Here is an 18,389-nt window from a genome sequence, read left to right as displayed (position 1 = left end):
GGCTGGCCTTGTGGAAGGCCAGGGCCTTGTGAGTGCCTCAGAAACATAACACAGCTGCTGCCAGCTGTGCCCTGTAGCAAGTATGCTCGGGACTCTGTCTGCAGTTGTTGACCCTGGGCCAGGTCAATAGGGAGCTTGATGATTCCCAGGGTGGAGACCCAGTAAACCCCATGGTGTCCTGCCAGTCCAGGAACCAGTGCTTACAACACAGGGGAGCTCAGGTGCAACTTCCAGCCAGGTCCCAGATGTTGGTGCATCGGGATCATGTCCAGCACCCCCCACAGTGGCACTTGGGCTAGTGAATGAACTGAGGGCCAGTGTCAGAGGCAGAGCAAGGGACAGAACTGGAATAGAAAAGACAGAGAGAAGGGAGAGCGAGGAGACTGAGGGAAAGAGTGGACACAGGTGGAAAGGACACAGAATGAGGCAGTGGCATTGGCTCTGTGAGCGGGCTAGATCAGACTCTTCCTGAAGCTTGCTTTCAAAATGATGGCAGGAACGCAAGGAGGATGGGTGGTGTCCACACTGCAGGCTTCCCAGCTGCCCACCCCACGCAGCACAGCTGAAAGGACTTCTTTATGCCCAGAACACCACAGGTAATTTAAGTGGGTCCTTCCACATTCCTTCCTGCAAACACCGGTGTCCCGCTCTGCCCCCAACCTGTCAGGCTTTCAGCACAAGGCTTTGCCCAGACATATCACAAATCATTCTCACCCACAATATTTTCAGATGCAGTTCAAGGGAGGAAGAAAAAACTGAGACGTGCTAAGAGGTAAGTATGTAGGATATGATAATGCAGTCACCGTCTGATAACCACACTAAAATTTCTCCTATCTCTACTCTTTGGGTGAAGGTCTGATCTCCCATGGGGAAGGTGCCTGCCACGTGCACTTGAGGGGAGGACATTTCTGTGAGGGGTGTTCCCTTTGTGCATAGGTGAGTTTTGCAGGTCCATGCAGGAAGCCTGTCTTGCAGATCTCCTCCTCCTCCTCCTTACCCCGGCATGGAGGCCTGTTACCTCAGAGAGGGAAAGAGTCTACCAAGGACAGTTGTACTCACGACATGTTTGGTGACTGAGGTTCCTGGCTTGGCATCTCCCGACCTGGTGGTACAGCGCATGTGCAGCCCTGTGTCTGCTGGCTTCCTCGTGTTCGACAGCAGTCCATGGCTGTCCTCAGTGGCAAACCTGAGCTTCCGCGTGCCAGGGTGGTGAGGTGGAAGGTACCCTGCCAGCCAGGATAGATGCTCAAAGAAAAGCTCTATGCCCCTGCTTGTGTAATGTCCCTACCCCTCTGCTCTGTCCACTTTTCCCTCATATGTGAACACCTGCAGATTAGACACTCATCACACCTTCCTTTCCTTACACATCCATCTGCTCCCAGGACACCTCACTGGCCACAGCACTGTTTCCTGGCCTGTGATCATGTTATGATGCTCTGTCTTTGTGAAGCCATTGACAGGCGTTCAACCCCTCGTGACCATCCCCTGGACATGTCCTGCTGTGGTGCTGTGATGGTGTAGCCCATATCCTAAACATGAGCCTTTCTCTACCTAGCAAGCTAGAGAGGGCCTAAATGACCAGCTCTCTCTCTAATGGGCACGTTTGGTTCAGGGAAAACACAAGAATATCTTGTCTGGGTAAATATCTCTTGGGGTTCCTGAGGCTAGGGTGGCACTGCAGCCAGTGGAAACCAGAGGTTATATAAAATTCGGGGACATATCTGGTGAGTCTCCTCCTATCTACTTTAGAATTCACAGAGGAATGCCGCAGACGATAGGAACTTGGCTTTTCTATTTAACTCCTCTCCTCCCTGCTCCTGGAAACATAGAATTCTCACATTGCTCCCAGAACAAACATGTTATTCCATCCAGAGAGGATCGCTGAATGACTGCTGCCTCTGGTATTCCTGGCAGAGATGTGCTCTATTTTAGTCTTCAAAGGGTGTCTTGGTGTGCCATGCACCAAAGCAAATTGTCCCTACTGCTTACCCAGCCAGAAACTATGAACACCAACAAACAGATGGCTTAGTTGACATGAAAGGGTTTTACTCCGTGGTAAGGGCGGGATGACACAAGAAGCCAAGGTGAATAGTCAGACTGAAAAATCCAATAACAGCCCATGTAGCATGAGAGCACTGAGTGGGATATGGACAGAAAGGGCACAAATATTACACATGCAGGGCATGGAAGACTTCAGACAGATGGGCTTACAGCACTAGTCAGAGAAAGAGATACAGAGTTGAAGGGGCAGACTTGTGAGAGTGGAGGCTGAGGGAAACGACGTACACACCCACACACACACAAAGAGAGAGAGAGAGCAAGAGAGGCCAATACAAATTCACAGTGTGCATTCATAAGCAGAGTTACACTTGGGCCCTGACTAACCCTCACCAGGAAAATACTTCCATTCCAGCAAACTGAGCACAAAGTGTCATGATACCATGCGCACCTTATTAGTGTGGAATCAGGACCCAGACGCTCTGCCATGGGGTCAGGACAGGGACACAGCTGGGCGACTACTTGCATTCAGAGCAAAACGAATGTTTTCACCCCTTAAAATGGCTGTGGAGACAGGACCACTCCTGCCTCCCACCATGCAGCCCAGGAAGAACATGTGTGGGCCCCTTTCCCTGGGGTGATTCATGGGAGCAAGCTGTGGGACTGGAACCTTCAGAGGGCAGTTTCAGCTTTGCTGTTGAGGTCTGGCCTCTCTTCACCACCTCCACCACCTGGCAGGCAGTGTGGAAGTCTATTTGTTGTGGGCCTGCACTGGCATTTGCTGGGCAGCTGAAGGCCCCTGCACAGGCTTTCCTGTGTTCTGTGGCACCTGGCTCGATCCTGCTGTGGAGCCCTGAGAGGAGCAGAAGGAAACCCACAGGAGCAGGGAGGGGCCAGTCTCCGTTGCTCCGGGGCAAACCCAAATCCCAGTCCCACTCACCGCACACTCCTCAGAACACAGTTGCCTTTCCCCAAATGAACCCATCCTAGACACCGACAGGCATGAGAAGCCAGGGTCCTTCAAGGGTAACTCCACAGAGCATAGCAGATCTGTGCCGATGCCCACCCTGTCTGCAAGGGTGTGGATGTGCACGATGCAGAGGTCAGAGCTGGTCTGGGCTCCCTGTCTAGAGCCTCAGCCACCTGCCCTGCGTGGCTGGCAAAAATCAAGCGGTCAGATCTGAGGCCAAAAGCCCCCCAAAATGCAGGAAGTTTCTGGACTTCTTTGCAGGAGAGTAGAATAATCGCACATGTGTCTGTCAGTCCCTCACTCTGAAAATACCTGCTGGGCCCCCAAAGAGAGCATAAGAAGCCAGAAAGTGTGGTGAGAAGGGGGCAGGCAGGTGTACACGGGAGAAGTTCAGCCTGCTGCCTGGCCAGGGAGATGCCTGTCTTACACGAGGGCCACAGACACACCTGGGGCACCCCTTGGGATCACCCCTAGCCATCTGTGGCACAGTTACTCCCTCACCTTGTCGCCAGGTTCCAGGACTTCCCTAGAAGTGGCTCCCTCTTACAGATGAGCCCCGGGGGACCTGGATATGGCCAGGGTGAGGTTTGAAGCCTCGGTCCCTGTCCCTTCTGTGTAATAGCAGGAACTCCCAGGATGGCATCCTCTGGGCAAGACAATCCCAGGGGGCACACAGCTTGCTCATGCCTCACACCTCTGTCTGCTCAGTCCCTACCTCCTCCTGTCTCTATGTGGGTGTCAGGGTATAACTCCAGAAATAAAAAGGATGCTCAGGGGTCTGTGGAATTGCCAGGGCATGTGCCTCTTCCTCGTTATGGCCCTGGGCCCTACAGGAAGCGTGAGAGAGACAGTGATCCTTGGGACCCCACAGCGCTGCCACATGCCCCGTCACCCTCGAGCCCTGCCTCCATGCACCTCCCACTGGCACGTCCAGCACCTTTGCTGGGAACGCTCCTCCCGGGGGCTTGGACTGGGCACCCTGAGGGCAGTGCGCATGCATGTTCCTGCCAGGACAAGTGGGTCACGAGAAGTCCTCAGGGGAATGTTGCCCTGTTTTCTTCCCCTCAGCCCCTGTGACCATTCCAGGGAGGGTCCTGGGGGAATCTTCCACATGCCTATGGAAGACTAGAAAGGAGGTGTTGCCAGCCACACAGGCACCTGTCACCAGGCCTTGACTGCCACATGCCCTCGTGTTACATCTCCCAGCTGATCAGTGCTTACCCCTGCGCACACCAGAGTAGGGAGAAGGCCAGCCTCCCTGCCAAGTCTGTGCCTGTCGTGTCCAGGGCTTCCTCCTCTTTCAGGGGCAGCCCACTGAAACACACAGGGACTCACATGGAATTCAAGGGCACCCCTCCCAGGTCCCATTTACTCACAGCCTCCTCCCAGTTTCCCAGGGAAGCACTCAGGGACACAACGGAAATTGATAAGAGTTTATTGCCATGTAAGGGCCACTGCACATGTAGGGCATCTCTGTATCCTACAGCAGCCGTCCGTTCCTGTGGAGTCTTCCTCCTGGGACAACCAAGTAGACTATTAAAGTCTCTGAGTAGCAGAAGCTCCCCAGGTTTCCAACGCTAACATCTAAAAAGCTGTGTGTAAAGCACAGGGATCACACACAGACACAAACAAATACACAGACACGCACGCACACCCATTCATGTAAACACATTCTCACATATTTGAACACACACACAATATACACATACACACTGGCACAGGTTCAAAGGAGAGTAGGTGTCTGTGAAGACAAGGGGAGCCCACAGCTGTTGGTTCCCATATTCGTTCCCCAGGACTCACTATGCCTTGCCATTCTGTGATCCCTTCAAGTCTGCATCCCATGGGCCCCCAGTGTGTTTCCCAGTTTCCCAGACAATGGCCCATGCCGTCTGCACGGGCTGCAGTGCAGGTGTGGGCATCGAGGAGAAATTCCGGAGGAGGCTTGGATTTTCAACTCAGACACTGACAGAGGGGCATCACCATGGGCAGCAACATGTAGACATCTGCCTGCTGGCTCAGAGGGACGGAGGCCCCACTGTGTGGTTGCTACCAGGCCTCAGGGTGGGGTGGATGCCATGGCATGACAGTTCAGAGAAACACAGTTTCCAGTTACTCCTGGCTTCCTCTGGGGGTCTTGCAGCTTGAGGTACCCCAATCCTGACCTGTTGTCTTCTCAGTTCCCCACTGCCAGCTTCTCTCCCACCTCCCTGTGACTTGGGTTTGCTCACTGCTCTCACTCTGACTCTCAGCATTTCTACAACTTCCCAGGTAACCGAGAAGCAAGGGTTTGGCCCATACTTTGCTCTACTCACCTGGCGCCCTCTGTGTTTCTTCACACCAGGTCTTCATCCCTGGGGTAGTAGTGCAAGGGAGCGAGCCACAGGTCCTCGCTGATGATCTGGCAGGGCAACAGGGACAGGTCCACCCAAGGATCAAACCCACATCACCAGAACCCGAGAAACCCACGGAGGTGACCTCAGAAGACGTGCACAGGAGCCCCACCTCAGCAATCCGGTTAGAGCCCGGGCAGTTGTGTTCGCACAACCAGCTGAAGAAGCTTACATCGGTGGAGTCCTGCTCCCTGAATGGGGCTTCACCCTCATAATCCCAGAACCACTCAATGGCAGAGGAACGAGATGCCCGGTAACCTAAAGAAACAAACAAAGAAACAAAAAAAACCCAAAACTTAGGGAAGTGTCCTCGTGCGGCCTACACCCCCTCAATGCCCCTCCCCCACCACCCAGGCGGGCATGTCCCACCAGTGATATCAAGGTGATACTCCTTGACGATCACTTGATTCCGGAAGTAGGGGTTGGGAAGGAAGAAAAACTTCATCCTACAGCGGTAATTCTCCAGGCTTACTTCCTCCACCTGCCAGGGAAAAAGAGGGTGAAGGAGGAGGAGTCTGTGCTGAGGGGGTCTCCTTGATGTTTGTATGAGTCCTTTACCATTGCCAGCTCTGCCACTCAAGCTGTCCCCATCCTGTCCCACTGACCCTCCCCAGCCAGACTCCGTCCCCCAGGCCTGACCTCCAGATTGATCATGTAGCTCAGCACGTCTTTGTCTTGCTCCGTGATCACAGCTGACAGCTGGGGATGGTACACAATCTGCCTGAGGTCAAGGAGCCTTTCCACACTAGGGAAAGAGGCCAGGAGCCATGCAGCATGTCTGGAGAGCATGGAGAACGAGGGAGGGTGGGGGCACAGAAGCCCCCAGAGCCCCACACTTACAGCCCTCCCATGGCCTTCCTCAGCCCCTGCCTGGCCCCAGACATGCTCAGGACTAGGGTTTTCCTGGGCGTGGGTAAGTCTGAGAATTCTGCACAGAGTCAGGGAGGGCTGTTTCCTGAGGCCCTCTGAGCCCCAGGTGGCCCTCGTGTGCTGGCCGCAGGACACACACTGCTGACGTCTGCATGGGCTCTGTCCTCTCCTCACGCCCTCTGTCAACTTGGGCTCCTCCCTACGTGTGGGCGTGTGCCTTGAAGGTACCACTGTGAGCGTGAGGGGAAGCTGCCTGTGTCGGTGCCCAGGAGGGCACGTGTGCCCTGTGCCCCAGACATATGCCAGGGAGAAATGCACAAGACAAATGGAAAGCAATCTTTGCGTCTGGTGCTTTACAGAGTACAGTAGGTTTCTTAAGGTGAGCCCCAGATTTTCACCACATCCTGTGGAGGCTGATTGCTAGCTGCAGCGAGTCACAGTGGATCTCCATGGCTGCAAAAGCTATGTGGACTCCCAGCTCTCTGGGGTGTTCCTCAGTTACCTGTCCTTCAAAGTTCTGCTCTGTGGCAAAGGCTTCTTTTGACATTTCCCCCCATTTTGGGGAATCCTGTTTTGCTGCTCGTCCCGACCATGTGTTCCCACACTTCCTACAGGCTCACAGGATCCCCCCACAGCGGGTGCTGACATTGGCATGAGGGAGGCCTGGGGGTCCGGCCCCACTGCCGCTCTCCCTCTTCTGCCTTTTGCAGACCCCTTCCCCTCCTGCGTGGCTCCCTGCATGCTCTTTACCCATCCCCCTAGGTGGCCACCTGCTGATTCCGAAGCGGTAAGGATACAGCTCTGGCCCAGAAGCCAGGGATGGCCTGGATGATGGCCCTCCTGCGCTCAAGGTAAGCCTTCTGCCGCTGACGGAGCTTGAGCTTCAGCCGAGCGAAGACCTTGCTGTCTGCAGCATTCGCGGTGCTCAGCTCCAACTCCAGCAACTCCAGCGCCTCCAGCGGGGAACTTGAAGCCGAGACGCAGCGCCCGGCCTGCGCCTGACTACTGTCCTCATCTTCATTATCCTCCTTGTCATCGTCATTGTCGTCTTCTTCCTCTTCTGCCACCACCTCCACGGCCTCCAATATGTCCTCCACCACCAGAACCTCCTCCTCCCCTGTGGGCTCCGCCAGGGTCACACATTCCGGCAGACCCCCCACGCTGAGCACAACGCCCCCCTCGGTCGTCCCACAGACCGACAGCTGCACCGCCCAGCCCACCGCACGGGCCCCACAGGCCCCCGGGGCCGGCTCCCCGGCAGGGCCCTGGGCCTCAGCCTCCTGAAGGGCCCTGCCCAGACCTGGGCCGTGCCAGGCTTCCCGGGGAGGCTCGCTGGCCCCGGGCCCCGTCTCACCCGCCATGTGGCCCTGGTGCTGATTAGCGTCAGCTGCGACGGAAGGGCAGGCAGGCAGGTCCCAGAGCGGACTGGCAGAACCCAGCGGCTGCAGGCCCACGCTAGGCCTGAGAGACGCCTGGAGCGCACACGGCCCGGCCCTGGCTGGAGCCCCCTCGCGGGCCTATAGTCAGCACGCACGCGCACGCCGGCCTTTGTGCCGTCAGGCTGCCGGATTGGTCGGAAGCTCCCGGATCCACCCGCGGCTTGCCTGTCTCTCACTGCCGCCAATCGGTGGGAGGATGGAGGCCTTCAAGCTGGCTGGTCCCGCCCCTCCACCCGCCTGTGAGCCATCCCGCAGGGCACGCCTCGCTTTGGGGCCGAAGCTGTGGCCTTGGGGCTGCCGACTCAGCATGCGCCCTGGGCCTCTGAGTCCCAACATACCCGAGCACCTTGCGGCCGGCATGGGGCGTTGTCAGCTGCAGTGCAGGCCTCTGCTGTCTGCTTTTCGGGAGAGTGGAAAGTGCACGTCTGCTCCCTTTCCACCTGGTCGCATCCCTGGGAATGCTAAGCAACTCACTGGGGGGGTTGGGAGCTGCCCTCCGCACAGAAAGTCAATCACTGAGACACTGAGGAATCTTAAGGAGGATTACATTTATTTCCGTGGGTGCGTTAATGCAGAGGGGAGGTAGGGACTGTCCCAAATGCGCCTCCCTGCCCAACAGGGAGCGAACTCAAGAATGCGTTAGGGGTGTGAGCACCGTTGCGTGGTACAGGTGTAGCGCCGGGCAGGCAAGTGCACTGAGAAATTATGCTCGTACATATGTCCCATGGTGAAAACAGGATGGCGAAGGCCCTCCTAGGCAGACGCTTTAAGTGAACTGCGGGGAATATTCGCTGTTGTTTCAGCCTCGTGCACATGCTCAGTGCGTTTTTAGGTACAGCTATTGGGTGGAATATCGCTTACACTGACAGTTCCCACCAAGCATGTGGTGGGAGAAGGTGCACACTTTCCTGCCAAAGAAACGCAAAAGACAATGCATTAGTACACCGCAAAGTTATAAAGTTCTGGTGTTTCAGTTTGGCCATACAATTGTCTATTTTCAGCCTCATGTAGAGTGTAGCTGCTAAATCACCCTGGCTGAGATAGGTCTTGCTGGCACGGCCATTTAGAGGGGCCAGACATTTCAGTGAACTAAAAGAATTTTTGAGCAAAGCTTTTCAGGTTTATCAAACCGGTTACACGTAGGATGTGACATTGGCCTCGAGGGAAGCCGGCGAGCATTTATTGGAAGGAAGCATGCACACCACATGGCACTGGGGAGCCCACAGCAGGAGAACAGAGAGGAGGCCTTCTCTGCTGTGGGGCTTACAGGGGAGAGCCTCCTGGTGCCTGGCGAGCGTGGGATAGCTTGGCTCCAGAGGCCAGCACCGTCTCAGGACTGGACGAGGTCCCAAAACATGAAGCACAAATGATGTATCCACAATCCTGCCACATGACACCAGCTTGCTTCCCAGGGCAACACAATGACCCCTCTGCCTGTGACGGTGGCTGACCAGAGGTGACCCAGCGGTATCCCCGATTTCTGGGGTGCAGACTTTTATGCAGCTCGGTCCATGCAAATATCAGCGTGACAGAGGCCAAGTACATATATCTCAGCTATGTGGGAATCTGGATACTGGGATGTGGTGTCACTCCCCACATGGACTGGCTTCCACATGCCCAGTCTTGATGAGAACAAGAGAGACGTGCTACAGCTGCTGCTGGGCTTTCCTGTGGCAAATATCCTCGGGCCTGTGTCTACATTTCTAGACAATTGGCAAGGTCGGAAGGGAGGCAGATGTTTCCCTGGGTGCAGACCCAGTAGATCCCATGGTGTCCTGGCAGTCCAGGTACCAGTGCCTATGACAGAGGGGATCTCAGGCTGCAACTTCCAGTCAGGTCCCAGATGCAGCTGGGTGGGAATCGCTGCCACCGCAGACCAGAGTGGCAGTTGGGCTAGTGAATGAGTTCAGGGCCAGGGTCAGAGGCAGAGGAACGGCCAGGTCTTGAACAGAAGGACAGAATGAGAAGGGAGAGCGAGGAGACTGAGGGAAAGAGTGGACACAGATGGAAAGGACACAGAATGAGACAGTGGCACTGGCTCAGTGAGCGGCTGGATCAGACCCTTCCTGAAGCTTTCTTTCAAAACAACCACAGGAATGCAAGGAGGAGGGGTGGTGTCCACAATGCAGTCCTCCCAGCTGCCCACCCAACGCAGCACAGCTGAAGGGACTTCTTTATGCCCAGAATATCACAGGTAATTTAACTGGGTCTTTCCACATTCCTTCCTGCAGAGACCTGTGTCCCGCTCTGCCGCCAACCTGTCAGGACTTCAGCAGAGGGTCCTGTCCAGCCATGTCCGGAATCACCCTGACCCGCAACATTTTAAGATGAAGTTCAAGGCAAGGAAAACCATATGGTGTGTTTAAGAGGTAAGTGTGTTGGATATGATAATGCAGTCACCATAACAGAACTTTAATAAAACTTCTCCTATCTCTGCTCTTCCAGCGATGGTCCCATTTCCCATGGGGAAGGTGCTGCCACGTGTACCTGATTGGGAGGACATCTCTGTGCAAGATGTTACTCTTGTGTCCTCGTTTGTTTAGCGGGTCCATGCAGGAAGCCTGTACTGCACGTCTCCTCGTCCTCCATACCCATGTATAGTGGCCTGTTGCCTCCAAAATGGAAAGAGGCTATTGAGCATGTTGTACTCATGAGATGTTTGGTGACTGAGGTTCTGCCTTGGCATCTGCCGACCTGAGGGTTTAGCATATTTCAACCCCTGTGTCAGGTGGTTTCCTCCCCGGGCCAAGCTCATTGTGGAGAATGTTTGGCTGCAGTCCCTGGACCAAGTAGGAAACATAATCTCCAACATATCAGGCTGACGACATGAAAGGGACCCTGCCAAAAAGGGTGGATGCTCAAAGGAAAGCTCTATGCCCCAGCTTGTGTAACATCCCCACCCTACAGCTTGGCACCTGTTGCCGGGGACAGGTTACGACTGCAAAGTAGACAATTGTCACACCAGTTTTTCCTTGCAGATCCTTCTGCTCCAAGGATATCACCCTGGGATCACCACTCTTTTCTGGGCTGTGAGCCTGGAATCCTGCTCTGTCTCTGTGAAGCCCTTGACAGGCGTTCATCCCTACCAGACCATGCCCTGGAGAGGTGCTGTTCTCCCACTGGGAGAGTGTAGACCTTGTCCCATACATAGGACTTTTCCTACCTTGCGAGGTGGAGTCCGCCACAGGAAACCGGCTCTCTCTGCGTAGTGCACCCCTTGATCCTCAAAACACAAGAATAGGTTTTCTGGGTTAATATCCTTGAGGGATCTTGATGCAATGGTGACACTCAGGGGTGTGTTAAAGAGAGGATTTTTAAGATTCAGGGACATTTCAGATGGATTTCCCTAGGTAGTTACAATTCAAAGAGGATTCCAGGAGACAACATGAAATTGGCCTTTCTATTGAATTTCCCTCCTCACTGCTCCCGGAAGCACAGAATTCTAAAATGGCTTGCAGAACAATCAGGCCTTTCCTTGCAGAGTGGATGGCTGAATGACTGCTTCGCCCAGGATACTAACCAGAGACGTGCTACCTTTCGGTCACTGAGGGGTGTCTTGGTGGCCCATGCCCCAAAGTAAACTATCCCTACTGCTTACCCATGCAGAACCGCCAAACTCCAGCAAACAGATGGCTTAGTAGACACGAAATGATTCCGCTCTGTGGCATTAGTGAGATGACAGACACAAGGTGGGATGAACAGTGGAAGTGACAAAGTGATAGCAAGCCTGGGAGGATAAGGCCACTGACTGGCAGATGGACCTAAGGAGCAGAAATGTTAGACAAGCAGGGCACGGAAGGCTTCAGACAGACGGGCTTGCAGAGTTGGTGAGAGAAAGAGACACAGAGTTCAGTTGAGAGACATGTGAGTGTGGAGGCTGAGAGAAAGGAGGAAGGCAGAGAGAGGGAGAGACAGAGCGACAGTTCAATTGTGTGTGAGAGAGAGACACAGAGAGAGAGACAGAGAGAGACAAAGACGGACAGAGACAAAGAGACAGGCCAATACACATGTAGAGTCTGCATTCGTAAGGAGAGTCACACTGGAGCCCTGACTGATCCGCACCCTAAAATTACTTCCATTGCAGGAGACTTAGCATGGACTATCATGATATCTCATGGACCATATTGATAAAAAGTGAGGACACAGAGACACTGCCATGGGGTTAGGACAGGGGAAATGTTGGGCAACTACTTCCACTGACACTGAAACTTTGAGACGCCTTAGAATAGCTGAGGAGATAGGTTCCCTCATCACTCACAGCCTGTGTACTTGCAAGATCATCTTTGGTCCCCTTTCCCCAGGGTGACTCACAAGGCCAAGCAGTGGGACTGGCACCCTCAGGGGGCAGTTTCAGCTTTGCTGTCTGAGGCCTGGCCTCCCTTTACCATCCTATTGTCTGGTAGGTTCTTTCTTATTCTGGTTGTGGTGGGCCCACACTGGCTTACAGTGGGCAGCTGAAGGCCCCTACACAAACTTTCCTGTGTTCTGTGGCACCTGGCTGAATCTTTCTGCAGAGCCCTGAGAGGAGCAGAAGGAAACCACAGCAGGAGGGATGGGCCAGTCTCCATTGCTCTGGATCCAAAGACAAATCCCAGTCCCATCCACTGCACACTCCTCAGAACAGATTTCCCTTTGCCCAAAAGGAACCATCTAGACACCAGCAGGAAGGAACAGCCTGGATAGAGAGTAGGACCATCATTCTTGCTCACGGGAACCTCCACCTCCTGGCCTCAAGCAATCCTGCTGCCTCAGCTTCATGGATAGCTGGGACAGTCGCGGCCCACCCCTACACCCTCTTATATATATTTAGTTTTACTAACTTATATATATTTAGTTTTAGAGAGACAGGCTCTCGGTGTTGCTCCATCTGCTCTCTAACCCATGAGGAAAGGAATCCTCCTACCTCGGCATCCAGAATGGTAGGATTACAGCCGTTAGCCAATGAGCCTGGCCCACTTCAGCTTTTCATATCACAAGGCCAAAAGCTCCGCCCTTGTTGCATCATGTTACTACCACCCATTTTGGTATTGGGTCCCATGAACAGGAGGGATCATGATGTTCAATTATGCGTACACTGGTTTCTCCTTACATAACTATCAATGAGTCTTCCTACACGTTTTTAAATATCTATGTGCTGACATCTTATTCACATGAAATTCCTATTCCCTTTACTGTTGCCTGCTAGTGCTTCCTCTGGCCTTCTGCCTATGCCTGGGCTTCCCAGCCTGTACGATGGTCACCTGCAGGCTGTAACCCCTTTTGAGAAATACAGCTCTCCTTTCCAAATTCATGAGACTTGCCATTCTTCATTAGAAAAATCTATGTATCTGTCTATCTATGTGTCTATGTAAAGGATGATACATTCACATCCTTTACATACTATATGTGAAGGGGTTAGGGTCTATGAGAGGTAAATAAACACTGATATCCAAGGCAAAAAGAATCTGTGCCTTATACCCACCTAGTTTTCCCAAAACAAATAAGGATAATGTTATCAGAGTAGGGCTCGTATAAGAAAGAAACCCAGATTCTTCAATGAGGATGAAGGGTACCAGGATTCTGAAACATCTACCTGCAAAGAAGAAAACTGAGAAAGCAAATCCCCTAAAGCAATCAAAATTTCAAAACTTTTGGAAGGGGAAAAGCTCAGTGCTACTCTGGTGAGTAGGACATAGGTTTACGAGCCAGGATCTTACAACCACATTCAAGTTAAGAGGAGGGCAGACTCTGCACACATAAGGAAGTTCACGGTTATGTCGACAGAAGAGCATACTGCCTGTAGTCAGAGCCTATGCACATGTAAGACATGTTTCTCACAGCCGGGAAGTTTCCAATCAACCTGGTGGGCGTATACATAACATTTCCTCAAACAACCTATCACCCAAGGACTTTCTCACCTGCACAGAGTATATTTTCCAGGGGAGACCACATGCAAGTCCAGAAAGCGAGTCTCAGAATATTTTTGGAAATACAGAAATTATCCCCTTTGTAGACCTTATACCAAGTAAGTTTTCTCAACACAATGGTCTAAAAGTAGAAAGCAACATCAGTGTGAGGCACCTCTGACATTTCACAGATGCATGCAAATTGAGTTTCATTGAATTTCAGCACATTAAAAACATCATTCACCATGGTCAAGTAGCATTTCTCCCAGAAGTAGAAGAATGGTTCCACACAGAGAAACCAAAGAATATGATGCATATCTGTAGCAGAATAGGGGCAAAAACTCTATGGTCATTTCAACAGATGAAGAAAGACCATTTATCGAAATTCAACATCTCTTCAAGGTAAAATCTGTCAACAAACTATGTACAGAATAACGTACCTGAAAACCATAAAAACCACTCGTGACAACTCTAGGGAAACCTCAGTGTGAATGGGGAAAAGTTGGAACATTTTGTGTAATATCTGGGAAAAGACAAGAATGGACACACGTCCCTACTTCTGTTCAACAAAACCCTGGAAGTTCTAGCCAAAGGTATTAAACAGGAGGAAAACCAAATCAAACCAAAACAAAGAAAACAAAATGGAAGAAAACATAATCAAAAGGAATAAGTTAAATATTCCTTGTTTCCCTACGGTGTGCTATTTATATATAGAAAAATCTAAAACCAGTAAAAATGAAGAAACTCATTGAAGTTTTACAATTCAAAATAAGCCTGTAAAAGCAGTAGAGTTTGTAGACACTAATGGTAATCGGTCCGAAAAATAAGGCAGCAAAATAATTTCAGAAATCCATACTTAGGGATAACTCTAACCACGGAAGTGAAAAAGTGTCGACTTGATGAAAGACAACAAGAAATTGATAAATCTTTGAGGAAAGAAATGGAAAACTGTCACCAATCAGTGTAAGAATATTTCATGTTCCTTGACAGTGTTAAAATCTCAGCAGTACACAAAGTGATCCAAAGAGTCAATGCAATCTTTATCAAAATACCGATGACATTCAAGACAGAAATACCAAATCAATAAATAGATATATTAAAACCCTAAAATTGCTTGGTAAAACAAAAAATGCCCAGAATACCTAAAGTAATTTTGAGCCAAGTGAACAAACCTGGAGACATCATTCTACCTGACTGCAAATTATACCACGAAGTTATGCTGATAAACAGCACAATACTTGAATAAAACAAAATACATGGGTAAAGAAAAAGAAGAGAGAGCCACGATATAAATGTATGCATGTACAGTCAAATAACTTTTGAGAAAGAAGCCAAGAATAGGCAAGGAATAAAATACAGTCATTTCAAAAAATGATATTGGGGAAACGTTGGAGTGTACATGCAGAAAAATAAAGGTAGATTTTCTTGCCATATAAAAAATCAGTTCAAAACAGATTAAAGATTTAAATATAAGGCCTCAGACTGTAAAAATACTGAAAGGAATCATAAGGGACAATTTCCATGATGTAGCTCATGACAATTACTGTCTTCATATGATCTCAAAACAACGGTAAACAAAAGTAAAGAAACACAATGGGTTTATATCAAACCAAATGACTTCTGTACAGCACAGGAAACAAAAACTGAGAAAAGAGACGTTTCGGAGAACGGCAGAAATTCTTTTCATTCCATATAGATGTAAAAGGGCTTAATGCTTTACCGTAAGTAAGGAATTAATCTGAATAGCAAGAAAAGAGCCTCATTAAAAAATGGGCAAAAGGCCTAAATAAGCATTGCTCGAACTGACACACACATATGGCCAATAGATATATTTAAAATGTTCAATGCCACTAACTATTACGGAAAAACAAATCCAAACCGCGATGAGGTTTTGACCTCACTCTTGTAAGACTGTCTATCAACAGAAAAACGAAAGATAAGGGGTGGTGAGGAAGTAGAGAAATGCATGTAACACTTGCCTAATGTTGGGGGAAACGTAGATTAGATCTGCCATTATGAAAAACAGTATGGAAGTCCCCAAAAACCCTAAAAATAGGAGGAAAAATACCCTGCAAGATCCATCAATCATATTAAGGGTGAGTGTATCGACGGTAAATGACATCAGTTTGTCAAAGAAATACCTGTCCTCCCGTGTTTGTACCTGTGCTATTCACATTTTACTATTGCCGACATATCGGCGTATGCTAGCTTACTTCCATATTGAACCATTCCGTTTCGGAATGCATAAAGAAATTGTGGTACATGTACAAAGTGGAATACACATAGCCATTATAAAGAAAGGGCGGGAGCACTGGAAGACAATGTCCCATTCTCACCCTGTGGAATGTAATTCTTTTTTAAATATAAAAGCAAAAGAAGAAAATTCTTTAACAACAGTTCTTTTCTCTGAATATCTGACATCCATTCAATTCTCCTATCCCGCAGGTGAGGCCGTAACACCATTATTTGTCCTATTTCCATACATTGTTTGTTTATTTTACCCCTCTCTTCTCTATACTTGATAACTGAGGACACGGATTTTTTTCCATCTTATCACACGATGATGAACACAAATCTAAGTTGTTTGTGTTTTTTTAGTAAAATATTATGAAGAAATTGTGAATACACAATGATTGTTAAATGAATAATCAGAGAACATACTAGGGAGAAATTATACTCAATTCCTTTCATCATTGCTTTAGAAAACAGAAATCAATCAACCTTTGCTCCCTCGTAGGAAGTTCCATGGTACCTTCCTTCAAAAGTTCTCATTGTCCTGTGGGAACCACAGTTATTACTAAGTAAAAGTAAGCCTATATTTTTATATATTGATTGGGTTAGCGATTTGCAGTAACAGTACAGTTATTCTTTTTTTACAATTATATCAGTATTAGATATGACTTACAATAAAGGATTTTTTTATGCCTTACCAAAAGTCATTTCCCAAATAATCTCAAAGGAGTTACAACATTTTGATCCAGGATTGGGTAAAATGGACAAATTCAGGTACATAACTGCTCAGAGAAGCAAGCTAAATTTAGTCAGATAGATGACAACAGACTCAATTCTATAGAAAAACACGGTGTGTCAAAGACTGGCATGGTACAGAGATATGGGTCTGCAAATTGACACAGGCAGGGCAAAAGTATCAGAAGGACAAGGGCACAGGGACAGACAGGGACGGAGACAAACTCACACACAGAGAGAAAGAATTATGGGCACATAACAAACATGATTTTCATTTGAAACAGAGCACACCTCCAAGACTCTGACAATGAGAAACAACAAGTATGATTCCGTGATATTCAGGCAGAATGCTCACAGATTCGTCAGGTGACACTGTACTTTGTGGCCCCTAGGCACTGATAATCAGTGAAAGAAAAAGTTAGGAAACTTGTGTAACTTTCTATAATAAGAGCCCCACATCAGTGCTCATGTGACTGTACTAATAGGGCGGAGGTACACCTAAACCTTGAGGAAGAAACTCAGTAAGCTGCAATCACTAGTGTGGACAAGGAGGCCAACCCACCAGATACCGGCATTCAAGTCAAGAGGAGACACCTAATGATTTTGCTACCTTCTGCATGACAGGTTTGTCCCCACTTCATTCCACGACTGGGCAGACTGGTAAAGAGCCCTGCCATTTAATCTTCTTAGCAAAATCTATTTATCACCATGCCAATCTGCTAAGCTCCAACTCAGATGTCCGCATTGCAGTTTACAAGAGAAGGGAATGTACTCATAATGGTGTTCCTTATTGTGTCTTTACCTAATATAGGGTTTTATATAGGTAAGTCCTCCGAAATTTCCTGGTTTACAGTTCCTGGAGGACCACACAACTTGCCTTCCCATTTCCATCTAGGGTGATTAGAGCAGTCAGTCTCCTTTAACCAGTGCAATAGTATAAGAGGTTTCACTATGTGGGAGCTGTAAAGGTCCCCGCAGGTTGGGGTCAAGTTTTGAAGAACTCATTGCTCAGCATCTGTGCGTCATGGAGACAGTAGCCAGAGCATGGCCAAGGCTCCCTCTTGAGAGCCTCAGGTGACCAAACCCAAGCAGCAGCAAGGCGAGTTAGATTTTAATATCTAAAAGCTGATATCTATGAGAAGGTTTTCCATGCAGATTGCAGGTAGAAAATATACACGTGAACTCTGCCAAACACTCATCCCTGAAAGACCATAGGTCTTCTCACAAAAGCTATGGGCCAGGGAGTTAGTTCATGTTGGCCAAGAATGTGTAACTACAGTATTAGTGTGTTACCGGCAATGGGGCCCACGTTGGAAATGATTTATCTGGGAATAAGTACAAATTTTCTGGGTTAAACCCTGAAATGTCCCTTCATCTCTGGCAGTCAATCCCTTGTTCTGTGCGGAGACGCACTTATTTCTGGAAGCAGCTACCCACTGGGGAAGGAGCACCCTGAGTTTTGTCATTCTGGGTGGGGCTTGTAACTCATGCTCTGCAGGCAACCCCAGTTCTTTCCCTTTTCACTACTTAACCACACACGTGGCCTGTGGAAAAGGCCACAAACGTGGACCCCTCAGGTTATAGAAGCAGTGTGCAGTGTGTTTCACAGAGATGTCCTTGTTGCAGTTTACATGAGAAAGTAATGTACTCATGATGGTGTTACTTGTTAAGTTGTTGAGTCTTCACCTAACATAGAGTCTCATGGAAAAGACTAATCCATCCCAGAATAGGAACACTGACAGTAGCATCTGCAGAAAGGCAGCACGCATGTGGATCACCTGGCGTTGTGTAAGAATGACTCCACCCATCTGTTTCCCTCAGCTCTGCCTGTTTGCATTTTTTACCCACACTGAGTCACTTGGAAACAAAG

At 49.6% G+C, this 18,389-nt stretch overlaps 2 protein-coding genes across 4 annotated transcripts in view; both read right to left on the bottom strand.

Annotated features, from left to right (window-relative positions):
- LOC123629050 (F-box-like/WD repeat-containing protein TBL1X) overlaps window positions 1–18,389 on the bottom strand; it is a 1,209,717-nt gene that overhangs the window by 270,778 nt on the left and 920,550 nt on the right. The window lies entirely within an intron of this gene.
- LOC123629063 (testis-specific Y-encoded protein 1-like) lies at window positions 4,388–6,319 on the bottom strand. Of its 2 annotated transcripts, none has more exons than XM_045539011.1 (5): window positions 5,998–6,319; window positions 5,728–5,839; window positions 5,531–5,616; window positions 5,281–5,366; window positions 4,388–4,483 (listed from the first exon to the last, which is right to left on the bottom strand). In XM_045539011.1, exons 1-4 carry the CDS (start codon window positions 6,145–6,147, stop codon window positions 5,301–5,303), a joined length of 414 nt encoding a protein of 137 aa, XP_045394967.1. In that variant the 5' UTR covers window positions 6,148–6,319; the 3' UTR covers window positions 4,388–4,483; window positions 5,281–5,300. The 2 variants fall into 2 exon arrangements, with proteins under 2 accessions (XP_045394967.1, XP_045394965.1); XM_045539009.1 differs by having other exon boundaries at window positions 5,471–5,616; window positions 5,998–6,316.

The sequence above is a fragment of the Lemur catta genome, chromosome Y (genome assembly GCF_020740605.2).
Source record: "Lemur catta isolate mLemCat1 chromosome Y, mLemCat1.pri, whole genome shotgun sequence".
In the NCBI taxonomy this organism is placed as follows: domain Eukaryota; kingdom Metazoa; phylum Chordata; class Mammalia; order Primates; family Lemuridae; genus Lemur; species Lemur catta.
Note: the sequence above shows the minus strand (reverse complement) of the source record. Positions and strands in the feature narration are given on the sequence as shown.